This window comes from Nycticebus coucang, chromosome X (assembly GCF_027406575.1).
Source record: "Nycticebus coucang isolate mNycCou1 chromosome X, mNycCou1.pri, whole genome shotgun sequence".
Taxonomy (NCBI): Eukaryota; Metazoa; Chordata; class Mammalia; order Primates; family Lorisidae; genus Nycticebus; species Nycticebus coucang.
In genome coordinates, this window is record NC_069804.1 from 186,575,061 (window position 1) to 186,592,410 (window position 17,350).

Below are 17,350 nucleotides of genomic sequence, written 5' to 3' on the forward strand. Positions count from 1 at the left end.
GATTGTATGTGCATATGATTCATTAATTAAGTGATAGAAAAGCTACATTTCTTGCATGTTATTTATGTGGTGACCTTTGTAAGAGACTTCAGAAACTAGTTGGGCAGCACTGGGAAATGATAATAGTGGCTTATTCTTACATAGCACTTTCTGTGTGTGTCAGGCAGTGTTGAGAGAGTGTGTGTGGAGGGGAGAGAGAGAGATCAGTGCTTACCACTGCCTTTGTAGATACAGAGGCTGTTACTTTCCTCATTGTACGGATGAGGAACCTGAGATTCAGGTTAAGTGAGGTGCCAAATTTATATAGCTAGTAAATAGCTCAGCCAGAGTCCATGCCTCGCCATCTGGCTCTAGTGTTCTTTTTTTTTTTTTTTTTTTAACCACTGCTTTTATTATCTGCATGATGGTATTGTTTTAAGTGTCTTAGGTTCAACTGTGGTATCTCTGCTTTATAAACTTCATACCAAACTGGCCTTTTTATGGTGGTGTCATTTTTTTTTTTTAAGGAATCCACGAACTCTCTAGAGACCAGATTCTTACTGGCAGATAACTTGTACTGCAAAGCTTCAGTTCCTCCTACTGATAAAGTGTGCCTGTGGTTGGGGGTAAGTAAATGTTATAATCACAGCTTACATATTTGTGAGCCAGTGTATTTTCCTCAGCAAAACAGTATTGCTTGAGGTATTTAAAGTGTTCATCTACTTTAGTTGAAGGCATGAAGGAGCAGAGATCAAGTACTTCATATTAGAAACTGACTGGAATTAGGAGTATAATGAAGATAGCAAAACATGCTGAAGACTCTCCCAACCAAGATAAAACTGACCAAACCCTATTTTCCTTCCAGTTAATGCTTTACCTCTTTTAAATGTAATAGGAAGAGCAATAGAAGTAAAATAGAAAGTATTGCTGATCTTTGGATAAATGTTTATTTCCCATAAGATCTTAATAGTTCTAGAAAGATAACTCTAAATTTAAGGGGGAAAGGATTATTATAAAAACTTTCAGGTTAGAGTTTATTGTTTTTAACCATATATTTCAATTTTAGATGATTTCATAGACCTCTTCTGTGATTTTCCTATCTTGCTTCTTTCAGTGCCTTGACTATCCAGCTAGCTGTCCATTGGTTTTATTACCTCTAGCAAGTTCCCATACATAGTAGCAAGCAAAGTGTCCTTCTCCTGGGAGGATTCCCCTTGCTGTTGTCCTATATTATTGCCCCTGAGAGACACTCTAGTGTTATGAAAGATGGGCAGATTAGCCCAAGGAAACTCATTTCTTGATCCCTTAGTTTATCTTCCTGGTTTTTGTTAATTGTAATATTTTTAAAGATTGTACAACATTTACATTTTATTCTATAGCCATAATTCCTGCACTTACTTAGTCTTAGTTCTGTATTAAAAGGAAGAATTTAGTTTTTATCATGAAGGCTTTTAAAAATACTTTGAAATATGGAAACTACACCTAAATGTCTCAGTGTTGAATGAATTTTTGTTTTCTGTTTTTTGTAAAAATTGCGTGACCTTTCAATTCATAAATGCAAGAGTTACTTTATTTCAGAAAAGGTGATTTCTATTATATATTTGAATGTGATTTTTGTCTCATTTCTTTTATTTTGAGGGGGAATAATAAATATGCATATGTTAGATCTCCTTTGTCTTTTCCCAATACCTATATCTACAGTAGAACTTCTATAAGGTGACCACCCAGGGGACTGTAACAAACTGGTCAACATAAGGAGGGTGGTCATCATAAGGAACTAGGCCTACTGTACTGTTACATATATGTGGCACATGTCTGGTCTATGAAAATTAGATCAACTCAGGGAGGTGGTCAGTGTAGGGAAGTGGTAGGCTATGGTTCTACTGTATTTGGTCTTTTTCATTTTGGGTAATTTCCTCTGGCCTCTTCCCCATGACTTTGCAGTTCTTTTGTTTTAATGCTTTAACCATCTTTTATAACTTTTTCTCTTCATTTTCTTTGCTGAGCTTTTCTAGCTCTTTTTATCTTTCTTTGATTTTATGTCTCTTACTTGAATTCTTAAATCCTGGTTTCTCCCATAGATTAACACTTCCCACAGTCTTCCTCATCTCATTAAATGGTAGACTCTTTGTCTATTTGCTCAGAATAAAAACCTTTGATCAATTTGTGACTCCTTTTTTTCTTGTATCTCTCAGTCAGACCTTCAGCAAACCTACTAGTTCTTTCTTCCTAATATATTGAGAGGTCATCCACTTCTCTCTTGTCTGCCTCTACTGCCCTGATCCAGGTCACCTTTGTCTCTTGCTAGGACTATGGGAATAATTTCTGTATTAGTTTTATAGGACTTCCATTACAAAAGTACCACAAACTAGGTAGTTTAACAGAAATTTATTGTTTTATGATTCTGGAGGCTAGAAGTCTGAGATCAATCTCAGAATCAAGGCTGATTCCTTTTGAGGGGTGTGAGGGAAAATCTCTTTGAGTCCTTTTCCTTAGCCTCTAGTGTTTGCTGACAGTCCTTGGCATTTCTTGGTAGGCAGAAATAACATTGATCTTCATATTCATGTTCAAATTTCCCCTTATTATAAGGATAGCGGCCATACTAGATTAGAGCCCACCCTAATGACCTAATTTAGTTGGTTGCCTTTGAAAGGTTAAAATCTAAGGTACTAGGTGTTTGGATTCCAGCGTATTTTTGGTGAGAGACATAATTCAATACTTAATATTCTATTTCCACAATAGGTCACATTCACAGGTACTAGGGTTAAGACTTCTATGTACCTTTTTTGAGGGGACATAGTTCAACTCATAACAATGTCCTAATTTACTTTCTTTATTCTGGTCTTGCCTTCTTAAAGCCTTTCCAGAATAGCAGTCAGAGCAATCCTTTAAAGTCACAATCAGGCCAGGCTGTTATTCTGCCCAAAATCTTCCAGTGGTTTCTTATCTCATTCTGAGGAAAAGCCCAAGTTCTTTGAATGGCTAACAAGTTCCTACATAGTCTGGTACTCACTGTTACTTCTCATACCTAATGCTTCACTTCTTTGCTTGGCCACACATGGTCTTCTTGCTGGACCTAGACCAGGGGTTCTCAACCTGTGGGTCGCTATTAAAGGGAAGCGGCATTAGGAAGGTTGAGAACCACTACCTAGACTGGGGTCCTCAAACTATGGTCCGCAGGCCACATGCAGCGGTGTGATTGTATTTGCTCCCGTTTTGTTTTTTTACTTCAAAATAAGATATGTGCAGTATGCATAGGAATTTGTTCATTTTTTTTTAAACTATAGTCCAGCCCTCCAATGGTCTGAGGGACAGTGAACTGGCTCCCTGTTTAAAACGTTTGAGGACCCCTGACCTAGACCGTGGTGGGAATGGCCCTGCCTCAGAACTTTTGTTCTGGCTCTTCTGCTTCAGCTGCTACAATGGTAGTTTTTCAATTGGTGTGCTGTGAGAGGATCTTAGGTGTGCCACAAAAATTTTTAAAGATCACTAATTAAGTACAGTAAGTGTACAAATCAACATTAAAACCTCTTTAAATTGATTATATGAGGATATTGTTAAAATAAATAAATGTTTTTATTGTTATGATAAACATTAGCTTATTTCTAAAATGGATTGGGTGTAGCCTTGAAAAATAAGGTTTTAGAACGTGTCTGTAGATGGTGCGATGTGACAAGGATTTGCTGATGAATAATGATATATGTCAAAATCATCCAAAGTGAATGAAACCGTATGACTCAGCAATCCCTCATTGTGCCTGAAGTAGTAAGGGTATGTAGCTCATACTGAACGTGTCATAGTTGTGTCTAGATTTGAAATAGTGTGTAGTTGGACACAATTATCTTGCAAAGCCTAGTTTTAAAAAATTACCAAGTATGTTTAATTAATTTTTCTTTTTAAGAAGTGTGAGTTATTTATTTACTTATTTTTGTTAATTTTGATTTGGCACTTTTTATTACATAGTGTTCAATTAAAATGGACAAATTTTTAGTAAAGAAACAAAAATGAGAAGATGACGCTAGTGTGGGTGGCACCTGTGGCTCAGTGGGTAGGGTGCCAGCCCCATATACTGAGGGTGTTAGGTTCAAATCCAGCTCCAGCCAAACTGCAACAAAAAAATATCTGGGCGTTGTGGCAGGCGCCAGTAGTCCCAGCTACTTGGGAGGCTGAAGCAAGAGAATCGCCTAAACCTAGGAGTTGGAGGTTGCTGTGAGCTGTGTGACACCATGGCACTCTACCTAGGGTGATAAAGTGAGACTCTGTCTCTACAAAAAAAAAAAAAAAGATGACGCTAGTGTATCAAATACTGCTTCATCCAGTACACTGGCAACTAAATTAAAAATAATTAGTCAGCAAAATAATAATGATTTATAATTCAATTTCATATGTAGTAAAGGAAATACACCACATCCCACATGTGTAATTGTGGTGAAACATTAGCAAATGCAGCTATGGTTCCTGACACATTAAAGAGACATTTATAACCTAGACATTCCCACTTGTCCAAAAAGCCAGTGGAATATTTCATACAACTTGCACTCACTAGTACTAAATGAGCAAAAATATGGACCAAATGTGCAATCATTTCAGATAAAGCACAAGAAGGGAGTTAACAGTTGGAGAAATCTTAGCTAGGAAAATGAAATCTCATACAATTATAGAATCTGTTATTTTATAGGCCTGCTGTGCAATTGTAAAAAACAATGTTTAGAATACAAAAAAGAAAATTTAAAAATTCTGCTTTCAGGTAATACAATTTCTTGGCGTGTTAAGTCACAAATGGATCAAAGATTTTATTCTGAAAATATAGGATTTCAAGTACTAGTTCACCTTAAAGAAGCAAACATGTTTGAAGTTCAGTTGGGTGTATCTACTTATATCAGTGGTAAACCCCAACTTTTAGCATTCAGTAGAATGTGTATAAAGAAATCATAGAACAGGTTTTTGTTTGTTTTTTGTTTTTTTGGGTTTTTTTTGAGACCGAGTCTCACTATGTTGCCCTTGGTAGAGTGCTGTGGTGTCACAGGTCAGAGCAACCTCAAACTCTGGGCTGAAGCAATTCTCTTGCCTCAGCCTTCCAAGTAGCTAGGACTACAGGCACCCGCCACAATGCCTGCTTATTGTTTTTGTTACAGTTGTCATTGTTTTTTAGCTGGTCCGGCCCGGGCTGGGTTTGAACCCGCCAGCCTTGGTGTATGTGGCTGGCGCCATAACCACTGTGCTATGGGTACCCAGCCTTTTTTTTGTCGACCACTCCAAACAACAACAAAGGGCCAGGATATTTCCTATTTGATTGATAATTACTTTAATTCTAATAACTTGTTTGGGGATTGCTGTATAAGTATTTGTAGGGATGGAACCCCATCCATGTCAGAGGTATAAAAGGATTTGCTACACTTGTGCAAAAAAAAGAATTCAAAAAAAATTTTTTTTCTTTGAGACAAAGCTCAAGCTGTCGCCCTGGGTAGAGTGCTGTGGCATCACAGGTCACAGCAACCTCCAACTCTTGGGCTTAAACGATTCTCCTGCCTCAGCCTCCCAAGTAGCTGGGACTACAGGCACCCACCACAATGCCTGGCTATTTTTTGGTTTTAATTGTCATTGTCGTTTGGCAGGCCTGGGCCAGATTCAAACCTGCCAGCTCTGGTGTATGTGGCTGGCCCCTTAGCTGCTTGAGCTTCAGGCGCTGAGCCAGAATTCAAAAAATTTTACACACTGTTTTCTACACAGAGAAGTGCTAGTGTCAAAATCATCTGTGTCTGATTACAAAAAGTCCTAGATGACACTATAAAAATCATTAATTATATAAAAAGCAGACCATTGCAATCAAGATTATTTACAGAATTATGTTCCTCAGTGGATGCTTCTCATACGCAGCTCTTATTGACTACGGAAGTGAGATGGTTATTCCCCAGAAGAATTCTATCAACATTTTATGAATTGAAAGAAGTAACAAGCTTTTTCAAAGTACAACATTCTAAAGTAGACAATTTACTTTGTGAGGAGGTTTGGTGTAATAAACTTGCATTCCTTGAAGATTCATATCAGTGTTTGAATACTCATAATAAAAGTATGCGGGGAAATAATAAAAATGTTCTCACATCTACAGATAAAATTAATGCTTTCAGAGATAAATTACTGGTCTGGAAGGAAAAGATTAAGAGAGAAAATGCAATAGAAATGTTTGAATGAGTGAAAAGTATACACTGGCTAAAAATCTTTTTTTTTTTTTTTTGAGACAGTCTCACTATGTCGCCCAGTAGAGTGCTGTGGCATCACAGCTCACAGCAACCTCAAACTCTGGGGCTGAAGTAATTCTCTTGCCTCCGGCCTCCCAAGGCGCCCACCACAAACGCCCAGCTATTTTTTTTTTCTGGTTTTCATTGTTTTTTAGCAGGCCCTGGTTGGGTTCAAACCCGCCAGCCCCCATATATGTGGCTAGCACCGTAACCACTGAGCTATGGGTGCCAAGCCTGGATAAAAATCTTATTGAACACGGGCGGAGCCTGTGGCTCAGTCGGTAGGGTGCTGGCCCCATATGCTGAGGGTGACGGGTTCAAACCCAGCCCCTGCCAAACTGCAACCAAAATATAGCTGGGCGTTGTGGCGGGCGCCTGTAGTCCCAGCTACTTGGGAGGCTGAGGCAAGAGAATCGCTTAAGCCCAGGAGTTGGAGGTTGCTGTGAGCTGTGTGAGGCCACGGCACTCTACCGAGGGCCGTAAAGTGAGACTCTGTCTCTACAAAAAAAAAAAAAAAAAAAATCTTATTGAACAAATTTTACCAACTTCAGATTTATTGTACACAGATTTTGAAAAATATTTTCTTCACCTACACTTGACATAACATCTCTAGTTTGGGTGAGAAATCCCTTTGTTTAAGTGTGTGTTCATCAGCAAATTTAAATATTACAGAGGAGAAAGATTTAACAGAAATAAGAAATGACAGAGGATTGCAATGAAAATATTCAACAACATATATTATAACCTTTTGGTATCTCTCAAGGGTGAATTTCTAAATGTTATTTAAAAAGCAATGGAAATACTTCTATTTCCAAAGTCATATTTGTGTGAAGTGAGCCTTTCTGCAGTGAATAATATTAAAAACAAAAATTGATCATGGCTAGAATCCTTAGAAGAAGACTTATGTCTGTCCAGAATTCGACCTTGCAGAGAGCCAAGCTCAGCTATCCCATTAAATATTACGTTATAATAAACAGAAAAGTAAATAAATATAAACTTTTTAGAAATTTTAATTGTTATGTTTTTATTATAAATTATAACAAATTGTTTTATTTGTTGGCCATGATGGTAGATTTTGTTTGTGTTAATAAATCAAAAAAGGTATATTCTTTTTTTACTCATATTTTTAATCAACGTAAGTGTGCCGCAAAAGTTTAACTATAGAAGTGTGCTGTGAGATAAAAAGGTTGAAAAACACTGTGTTAGAGTAATGCTTTTAAAACATGTCAGATTATGTCACTTCTCTGCTCAAAACTCCTGGTTTGCCTGTCACCTGGTGTAGGATATAGTCCCCTCCACAAGCCATCCCGTGCACTCTTGTGCATCATTTCCTCTCATTCTTTTGGTCACTGTACTTTAGCTGGCAGCATGACCCCACTTTCTAAGCTGTGTTCTGTGCACTCGATCCTTTGAGTTCTCTGACCCAACTGTTAGTTCATTCAGACCTCTGGCTTTTAAACACAATCTCTATGTTGATGATTCCCCAGTATTTTTCTCCAGCCCTAACCTTTCTCAAACTTCAGACTCATATATTTGTTGTCTGTCAGCATCTCTTTCTGCCACTCTGTTTATCTTGCTGTTTTTCTTCAGAATACATTGCACTCACTGATCTGTTGTTATTTTTGGTAAGTTTATCAGTTGCTTGGCATAGAATTAACAAGTTCTCACTAAAAATTTTTCTTGGATGAATGACATTTTTGGTTATTTTATTAGAGTTCATAAATGCCAACAGTTAAAGGAGTAAATAGGGCAGAAAGTTTTCTTTGAGTTTTTAAAATTTTTATGGGTACATAACAGTTGTCTATCTTTATAGGGTATGTGCGATATTTTGATACAGGCATGTAGTATTAATGAAATCAGGGTAGTTGGGGGTATCCATCACCTTTAGGAACATTGCAATTCCATTCTTTTTGTTATTTCTAAGCATACCTTAACTTATTGTCGATTATAGTCACTTTTTTGTGCTATCAATTACTCTTCATTCTATCTACCATATTTTACCATCCACACTTTCTCTCCCCTTCCAGTTATCCTTCTCAGCCTCTGGTAACCATCATTCTACTCTCTGTCTTCATGTGAGTGAGAACATACAAGATTTATTTTCTGTGTTTGGGTTATTTCACTTAACATAATATTCTTGAGTTCTATCCATGTTGTTACAAGCAGCAGGATTTTGATCTTTTTGTGGCTATATGACATTCCATTGTATATATGTACTACAATTTCTTTATCCATTCATCTGTGGATGTATGCTTAGGTTGGTTCCAAATCTTTTGCAAACAGTGTGGTGATAAACTTGAGAGTGTAGATAATATTTTTGATATACTGAATTCTTGTTTTCTGGATACCAGTAGCAAGATTGCTAGGTCATATGGTAGTTCTATTTTCAGTTTTTTGAGGAAGCTCCATACTGTTTGGGTAGTTTGCTAATATTTTCTCCCATTCTGTGGGTTGTCTCTTCACTTGTTGCATTGTTTCCTTTGCTATGCAGAGGCTTTTCATCTTGATGTGATCCCATTTGTCCAATTTTGCTTTGATTGCCTGTGCTTTAGAGGTATTACTCAAGAAGTCCTGTCCAGACCAATGTCCTGAAACATTTCTCCAATATTTTGTTCTAGTAATCTCTTAGTTTTAGATCTTACTTTTAAGTCTTTAGTCCATTTTGATTTGATTTTTATATATGGTGATAGGTAAGAATCTAGTTTTCATTCTTCTGCATATGGATATCCAGTTTTCTCAGCATCATTTATGAAGAGATTGTCCCTTCCCTGGCATATATTCTTGGCACCTTTATTGAAGGTAAGTTCACTGTAGATGTGTGGATTTATTTCTGGGTTCTCTCTTCTGTTCCATTGGATTATCTTTCTTTAATTTTTTTTTTATGTCCTCTTCAATTTCTTTCATCAGTGTTTTATAGTTTTGATTATAGATCTTTCACTTTTTTGGTTAAGTTTAGTTCTAGATATTTTATTTTATTTGTAGCTATTGTAAATTGGATTACTTTATGGGTTTCTTTTTCAGATTATTTACTGTTGGTGTATGTAAATACTAGAGTTTGTTTTTTTTTTGAGTCAGAGTGTCACTGTTGTCATGAGTAGAGTGCTGTAGTGTCATAGCTCACAGCAACCTCAAACTCTTGGGCTTGAGTGACCTGCCTGCCTCGGTTTCCTCAGTTGTCGGGACTACACACATGTACCACAAAGCCCAGGTAGTTTATTTTTAGTAGAAACGGGGTTTTGCTCTTGCCCAGGCTGGTCTTGAACTCCTGAGATCAAGCATCCACCCACCTTGGCTTCCCAGAGTGCTAGGATTATAGGCATGAGCCACTGTGCCCAGCCAATACTACTGATTTTATATGTTGATGGTGTATTGTGCAATTTAACTGAATTTGTTATCTGGGCTAAATGTGTGTATGTTAAAGCACTGGGAGGGACTCTTTTTGCCCTTATCCAATAGTGCATTTTTTCTGTGGGGAGGGATAGGTGTTGCTATAAATAGCCACGCCTTGTACCCCCAGATACTCTGTAAGATTGCATCAGTATATGGTGTAAAGGACATGCAAACCTCCTTGTCAATGGGTGGTGCCTTCAGAAAGCAATAGCTGTAGTTCCTAAGGAGAAGCACTGGAATGCCCTAGGTGTCAGGTGGGACCTGGAGCTGTCATATGAGTCCTTAATCACTGCCACCACCGAGGCAGCTGGAAGATGCAGCTGGGTGGGGCTGGGTTAGGTGGAATTGCCTTCTGGCTACACAGAAACTGGCAAGTTAGCTGTTTTGGCTGAGGTCAAATGTCTGCTCCCAGTTTCTGGGCAGTACCTCACCAGGGAGAGGCTGGAGTGTCCCCCAACCTGGAGGGCAGGGTCAGAACCAAGCAGGTAGGTGGCACTTGGGACTGGAGGGTGGAGTCTTGGCCATGCTAGGAGCAGGTTGCTCCTTGGGCACTGGTCCTACAGGTGTTAGGTCAGATGGGCTGAGGTTATCTCTAGAAACCAAGAGAATGGGGGGGCTCTGCTCACCACACTCAATGCTTGCAGCAGTTGCCACTCAGGGCAGGGCCTACAGTACCCCAGCATGGTTTCCTCTAAGCTGTGGCTAGGGTGGAGTCAGAACAAGGCCTTCACTCAGAAACATTTAGCCTGAGGTAGGAGTGCAGATGGCAGGCTGAACCGAAGATTTGAGGGTCAGGTCCAGGCAGGTTGGAAGCTGCTGGCCCCTGGAGGTCAGAATGAGGTTGGGCAAATAGTAAAGGCTATTTCTGAGGCTCAAGGGTCCTGCCAAACCCTGTCCAGACTTGCAGGAGTCTTAGGTCTGCATGCCTCAGTTTTGACCTGCTGAGGCAATCACCTGGATCCTTTTGGGTCACAGCCCCCTGCGTTCTGCACTATAGGGGTGAAGCACCTGACCTTAAGTTCCAGGGTATGGCTCAGGAAAGCCACAAGTCAGTTTCCCTCCCCTGCCTGGCATAGTCCTAGTGCGGTACACCTGAGAAAGGATGGCTTCAGTTGTTGTCTAATCCCCATAGCACCTTTTGTGTAGTGCAGTATCTGTGCATGGACTTCAAACAGGATCCCGTCTGTGCAAGTAAGGGGTTGGTGGGTGTGCTGGGAGTTGTCCTGCAGTGTCTATGATGTTTTTAGCAGCTGCGTTTTTTGCCTACTAGGGCTAGGGCTGGGGACCCCTGGATTAATAAACCTGTCTGTTGGGAACAGTATCTTCCTGCTTGGAGGCCAACTGAACATAGATCCACCAGTTGGACACCACTGAGACCCCCTCTCTATGGCACTAAATGTCCCCCATGCTCACATGGGCTGTAAGTCCACCTACCATTGCCCTGTGTAAAGTTTTACTGGATTAAGAGCCTCTTGGAAAAAGACCCAGCCTGTTCTACACCTACAGGTCTTAGGCAGAGAGTGGTTTCTGTGGAAGGTGGGTGTTGTTCTGATTGAGAGAGAAACACCTCTAGAATTTCACAATGAAGGCTGCTTTAGAGATGAGAGACTATATAAAGGCCACTGCCTACAGCTCTCACTCCTTTACCCTGGAATGGTGTCCTGGGAGGCTGCCTCTAGCCTGCCATCTTTTTCCTCTGAGGAGACATTTTATTACTGCTCTAATTTCATTACTTATTATTGGTTTATTCAGGTTTTAGACTTCTTTCTGGTTCAATCTTGGTAAGTTGTATGTGTCTAAGAATTTATCCACTCCTATATTGCTCATAGTAGTCTCTAATAATTCTTTGAATTTCTGCAGTATCAGTTGTAATGTCTCCTTTTCTATCTCTGATTTTATTTGTTCGGGTCTTCTCCTTTTTTCTTAGTCTGACTAAAGTTGTGTCAATTTTGTTAATCTTTTTAAAAAACCCACTTTTGTTTTGCTGGGGTTTTTTGTAATTTTTTTGTTCCAATTTCATTTATTTCTGCTCTGATCTTTATTATTTCTTCTACTAATTTTGGATTTGGTACACTCCTATTTTTCTGGTTCTTTTTCTTTTTTTTTTTTTTTTTTGAGACAGAGTCTCACCCTATCACCCTCCATAGAGTGCCCTGGCATCACAGCTCATAGCAACCTCCAAATCCAGGGCTTAGGCGATTCCCCTGCCTTAGCCTCCCGAGCAGCTGGGTCTACAGGCACCTGCCACAACACCTGGCTATTTTTTTGTTGCAGTTAGGCCGGGGCTGGGTTTGAACCCACTACCTTCAGCCTATGGGGCCAGCGCCCGTTTTTCTTATTCTTTGAGGTACATTGCTAGGTTGTTTATCTGAAGCTTTTCTACTTTTTTTTTCTTTTTTTGAGGTAGCATCTCATTCTGTCACACTCTGTAGAGTTCCGAAGTGTCCTAGTTCTCAGCAACCTCAAATTCCTGGGCTCAACTGATCCTCTTGCTTCAGCCACCCGAGTAGCTGGCTCTACAGGTGCCCATGACAATGCACAGAGATGGGATCTTGCTCTTGCTTAGGCTGGTCTCTTACTCCTGAGCTCAGGCAATCTGCCCGTCTTGGCCTCCAAGAGGCTTTTCTGATTTTTAAATGTAGGCACTTAATTGCTATTAACTTCCTTTTTATTGCTCTTGCTGTATCCCACGGGTTTTGTTATGTTTTTTTCATTTTCATTTCTTTCTAGAAGTTTTTAAATTTGCTTATTAATCACTTCATTCACCCACTGGTTATTGAGGAACATATTGTTTAATTTCCATGTGTTCTATACTTTCTGGTGTTCCTCTTCTTAATATATTTCTAGTTCTTTCCATTGTGGTTAGAGAAAATACTTGGTATGATTTCAATGTTTTTGCATTCTTTAAGACTTGTTTTGTGTTCAAAAAACTTGATACCCAAAATTTTACCAGACTTATCAATATTCTCTATTAATGTGAACGGCTTAAACTGTCCTCTAAAGAGGCACAGGTTGGCTGACTGGATACAAAAACTCAGGCCAGATATTTGCTGCATACAAGAGTCACATCTTACCTTAAAAGATAAATATAAGCTCAGGGTGAAAGGATGATCATCCATATTTCAGGCAAATGGTAACCAGAAAAAAGCAAGTGTTGCAATTCTATTTGCAGATACAGTAGGCTTTAAACCAACAAAAGTAAGGAAGGATAAGAATGATCACTTCATATTTGTTAAGGGTAATACTCAATATGATGAGATTTCAATTATTAATATCTATGCACCCAACCAGAAAGCACCTCAATTTATAAGAGAAACTTTAACAGACATGAGCAACTTGATTTCCTCCACCTCCATAATAGTTGGAGATTTCAACACTCCTTTGGCAGTGTTGGATAGATCCTCCAACAAGAAGCTGAGCAAAGAAATTGTAGATTTAAACCTAACCATCCAACATTTGGATTTAGCAGACATCTACAGAACATTTTATCCCAACAAAACTGAATACACATACTTCTCATCAGCCCACGGAACTTACTCAAAATCCGATCACATCTTAGGTCACAATTCTAACCTCAGTAAATTTAAAGGAATAGAAATTATTCCTTGAATCTTCTCGGACCACCGTGGAATAAAAGTTGATCTGAGTAACAACAGAAATCTGCATACTCATACAAAAACATGGAAGTTAAATAACCTTATGCTGAATGATAGCTGGGTCAGAGATGAGATTAAGAAGGAAATTACCAAATTTTTGGAACAAAATGACAGTGAAGACACGAACTATCAGAACCTCTGGGATACCGCAAAGGCAGTCCTAAGAGGGAAATTTATAGCACTGCAAGCCTTCCTCAAGACAACAGAAAGAGAGGAAGTTAACAACTTAATGGGACATCCCAAGCAACTGGAAAAGGAAGAACATTCCAACCCCAAACCCAGTAGAAGAAAAGAAATAACCAAAATTAGAGCAGAATTAAATGAAATTGAAAACAAAAGAATTATACAACAGATCAGTAAATCAAAAAGTTGGTTGTTTGAAAGGGTCAATAAAATAGATAAACCTTTGACTAACCTAACCAGGAAAAAAAGAGTAAAATCCCTAATCACATCAATCAGAAACGACAAAGACGAAATAACAACAGACTCCTCAGAAATTCAAAAAATCCTTAATGAATATTACAAGAAATTTTATTCTCAGAAATATGAAAATCTGAAGGAAATTGACCAATACGTGGAAGCATGTCACCTTCCAAGACTTAGCCAGAATCAAGTGGAAATGTTGAACAGGCCAAGATCAAGTTCTGAAATAGCATCAACCATACAAAATCTCCCTAAAAGGAAAAGCCCGGGACCAGATGGCTTTACATCAGAATTCTACCAAACATTTAAAGGGGAACTAGTAACTATATTCCTAAACCTCTTCCAAAATATAGAAAAAGAGGGAAGACTACCCAACACGTTCTATGAAGCAAACATCACCCTGATCCCTAAACCAGGAAAAGACCCAACAAGAAAAGAAAATTATAGACCAATATCACTAATGAATATAGATGCAAAAATATTTGACAAGATCCTAACAAACAGAATCCAGCAACACATCAAACAGATCATACATCATGACCAAGTCAGTTTTATCCCAGGGTCTCAAGGCTGGTTCAATATATGTAAATCTATAAGTATAATTCAGCACATAAACAAATTAAAAACCAAAGACCATATGATTCTCTCAACTGATTCAGAAAAAGCTTTTGATAATATCCAACATCCCTTCATGATCAGAACACTTAAGAAAATTGGTATAGAAGGCACATTTCTTAAACTGATAGAGGCCACCTACAGCAAACACACAGCCAATATTGTATTGAATAGAATTAAATTGAAATCATTTCCACTCAGATCGGGAACCAGACAAGGCTGCCCATTGTCTGCACTGCTCTTTAACATTGCAATGGAAGTTTTAGCCACCACAATTAGGGAAGAAAAGGCAATCAAGGGTATCCATATAGGGTCAGAAGAGATCAAACTTTCCCTCTTTGCAGATGATATGATTGTATATCTGGAAAACACCAGGGATTCTACTACAAAACTCTTAGAAGTGATCAAGAAACACAGCAGCATCTCAGGTTACATAATCAACATTCATAAATCGGTAGCCTTTATATATACCAACAATAGTCAGGCTGAAAAAAACAGTTAAAGACTCTTCCATTCACAGTAGTGCCAAAGAAGTTGAAATATTTGGGAGTTTATCTAACAAAGGACGTGAAAGATCTCTATAAAGAGAACTATGAAAGTCTAAGAAAAGAAATAGCTGAAAATATTAACAAATGGAAAACATACCATGCTCATGGCTAGGAAGAATCAACATCATTAAAATGTCCATACTACCCAAAGCAATGTACAATTTTAATGCAATCCCTATTAAAGCTCCACTGTCATACTTCAAAGATCTTGAAAAAACAATACTTCATTTTATATGGAATCAGAAAAAACCTCGAATAGCCAAGATATTACTCAGAAGTAAAAACAGCAGGAGGAATCACGCTACCAGACCTCAGACTATACTATAAATCGATAGTGATCAAAACAGCATGGTTCTGGCACAAAAACAGAGAAGTACATGTCTGGAACAGAATAGAGAACCAAGGGATGAATCCAGCTACTTACCATTATTTGATCTTTGACAAGCCAATTAAAAACATTCAGTGGGGAAGAAATTCCCTATTTAACAAATGGTGCTGGGTGAACTGGCTGGCAACCTGTAGAAGACTGAAACTGGACCCACACCTTTCACTATTAACTAAGATAGATTCTCACTGGATTAAAGATTTAAACTTAAGATATGAAACGGGGAGGGAGACAAGATGGCGGACTGAAGCCAGCTTTCAACAAAGGCTCCCGTCCAGAAGGAGAGTTAAGGGACAGGAATTTAGTAAGTATCCTGGTGGACTTGAGCCTCACCAAGAGAGAAGGCTGAAGAACGCACATCAACACCGCTGAGGCAAGTTGTGATCACAAGGACGCAAACAAAAGGTACAAAATCCACCACCAAGCGGACGGGAGTCCCCCTCCCCCATGAGACCGGCTCTGGAGCCCCACAATTTAACAAGCGGGCAGTAATTAAAGGCCCTCCCACTACACTCCACGGGAAAGACCTTCTAAAAACTGGACCTACCTCCCCTACTGGGGTGCCGTGGCGTTCTCCTGCCGGACATAGGGCTGAATAAAACTTTGGGAATCCTTTGCCGGCAACCCGGAATCCCCGGCGCTCCCCTCCCGCCCACTGAGGTCTGGAGGCCTGTCCCCCAGGACTTCGGATCCTTGGGTGATTTCTCAAGGGGAGTGGACAGTCCCCGAGTTGCGACTGGTAGCATTGACTCTGAGGCCCGCGAGTGAGGAGAGGGCACCGGGCTGAGGGGGAGTCACGCCTCGCGGCACTTCCCTGCGGTGCAGTGCACCAACTCTCCCCGGGCATACGGGGCCCAAGACTGAATAAGACTCTGGCCTCCCCGCTGAGAGCTGAGAACCCCTACTCTCACTCGGGGTCTGAGGGCCTATCCCCCAGGAGTTCGGCTCCTTGGGTGATTTCTCGAGGGGAGTGCACAGTGCCTGAGCTGCGTGAGGTCAGCGCTGACTCTGGGATACGTGAGCGAGGAGAGGGCACTCCGCTGAGGGGAAATCAAGCCTTGGCGGCACTTCCCTGCGGTGCAGTGCAGGAGCCCTCCCCGGGCACAAGACTGAATAAGACTCTGGCCTCCCCGCTGAGAGCTGAGAGCCCCTACTCTCACTCGGGGTCTGAGGGCCTATCCCTCCGGAGTTCGGCTCCTTGGGTGATTTCTCGAGGGGAGTGCACAGTGCCTGAGCTGCGTCAGGTCAGCGCTGACTCTGGGACACGTGAGCAAGGAGAGGGCACTCCGCTGAGGGGAAATCAAGCCTTGGCGGCACTTCCCTGCGGTGCAGTGCAGGAGCCCTCCCCGGACCGTAGTATTGCGTGAAACTGAATGAAACTCTAGCTTCCCCCCGCCCCACTCCCAATCCGGGTCTGGGGGCCCATCCCCCAAGAGTTCTGATTCTTGGGGGATCTCTTAAGGGGTGTGGACCCAGCACAAACTGCGGCCGCTCAGTGCTGACTCTGGGGCGCGGGACAGAGGAGAAAAGGGTCGCCTGAGTGCCCACACCAGAGCAGCAGTTCCCTGGAGGTAGATCAACAGCCGTTTTTTTCTTTAACGGCAGAACGCTCACTTCTGGATATTCTGAGGCCACACCCCCTGTCTCCCTGGGCAACCAGAGGAGGCCACCGGTGTCACGGCTCACAAACCCAGAAGCCTCCAGGGCGGGGCCGACCCAGAGAGGTGTTCAGACGCAATTCTCCAGCAGCAAAGACGTTTGAACTCAAAACAGCCCGTCTCCTGTAGGCGATGACAGGAACAGAGACAGAACCTCACAAAGTTGTCTGTTCTGTTCTGTTCTGTTAGCAGCATCCATCAGGGACGGGGCTAAGCCTGAGTGAACACCTCCTTCCCATCACCTGCATCAAACACTCAAAGATGTCAGGCCCCATCTCCTCCTGCTAGATAGCGGCAGTCTGCGGGGGCCTGGCAGACTTCCTCGCGATTCAGGCAGGTGCAAACCCCTGGAGTGTCTGTTCACTGCAGGCAACTGGGTTAGCCATCTGCAGAGATACCAGTGACTGGGTCCGACGGAGGGGCAAAGTGGGGAAGGAGACGTCAACCTTCCCAGACT

The 17,350-nt window shown here is 40.8% G+C and overlaps 1 protein-coding gene across 1 annotated transcript in view; it reads left to right on the top strand.

Annotated features, from left to right (window-relative positions):
- The window catches only part of VBP1 (VHL binding protein 1), an 85,717-nt gene that overhangs the window by 27,143 nt on the left and 41,224 nt on the right, over nucleotides 1-17,350 (top strand). The window contains exon 4 of the mRNA XM_053580422.1: nucleotides 507-605. Coding sequence (XP_053436397.1) covers nucleotides 507-605 — 99 coding nt within the window. The remainder of the gene's footprint in view (nucleotides 1-506; nucleotides 606-17,350) is intronic.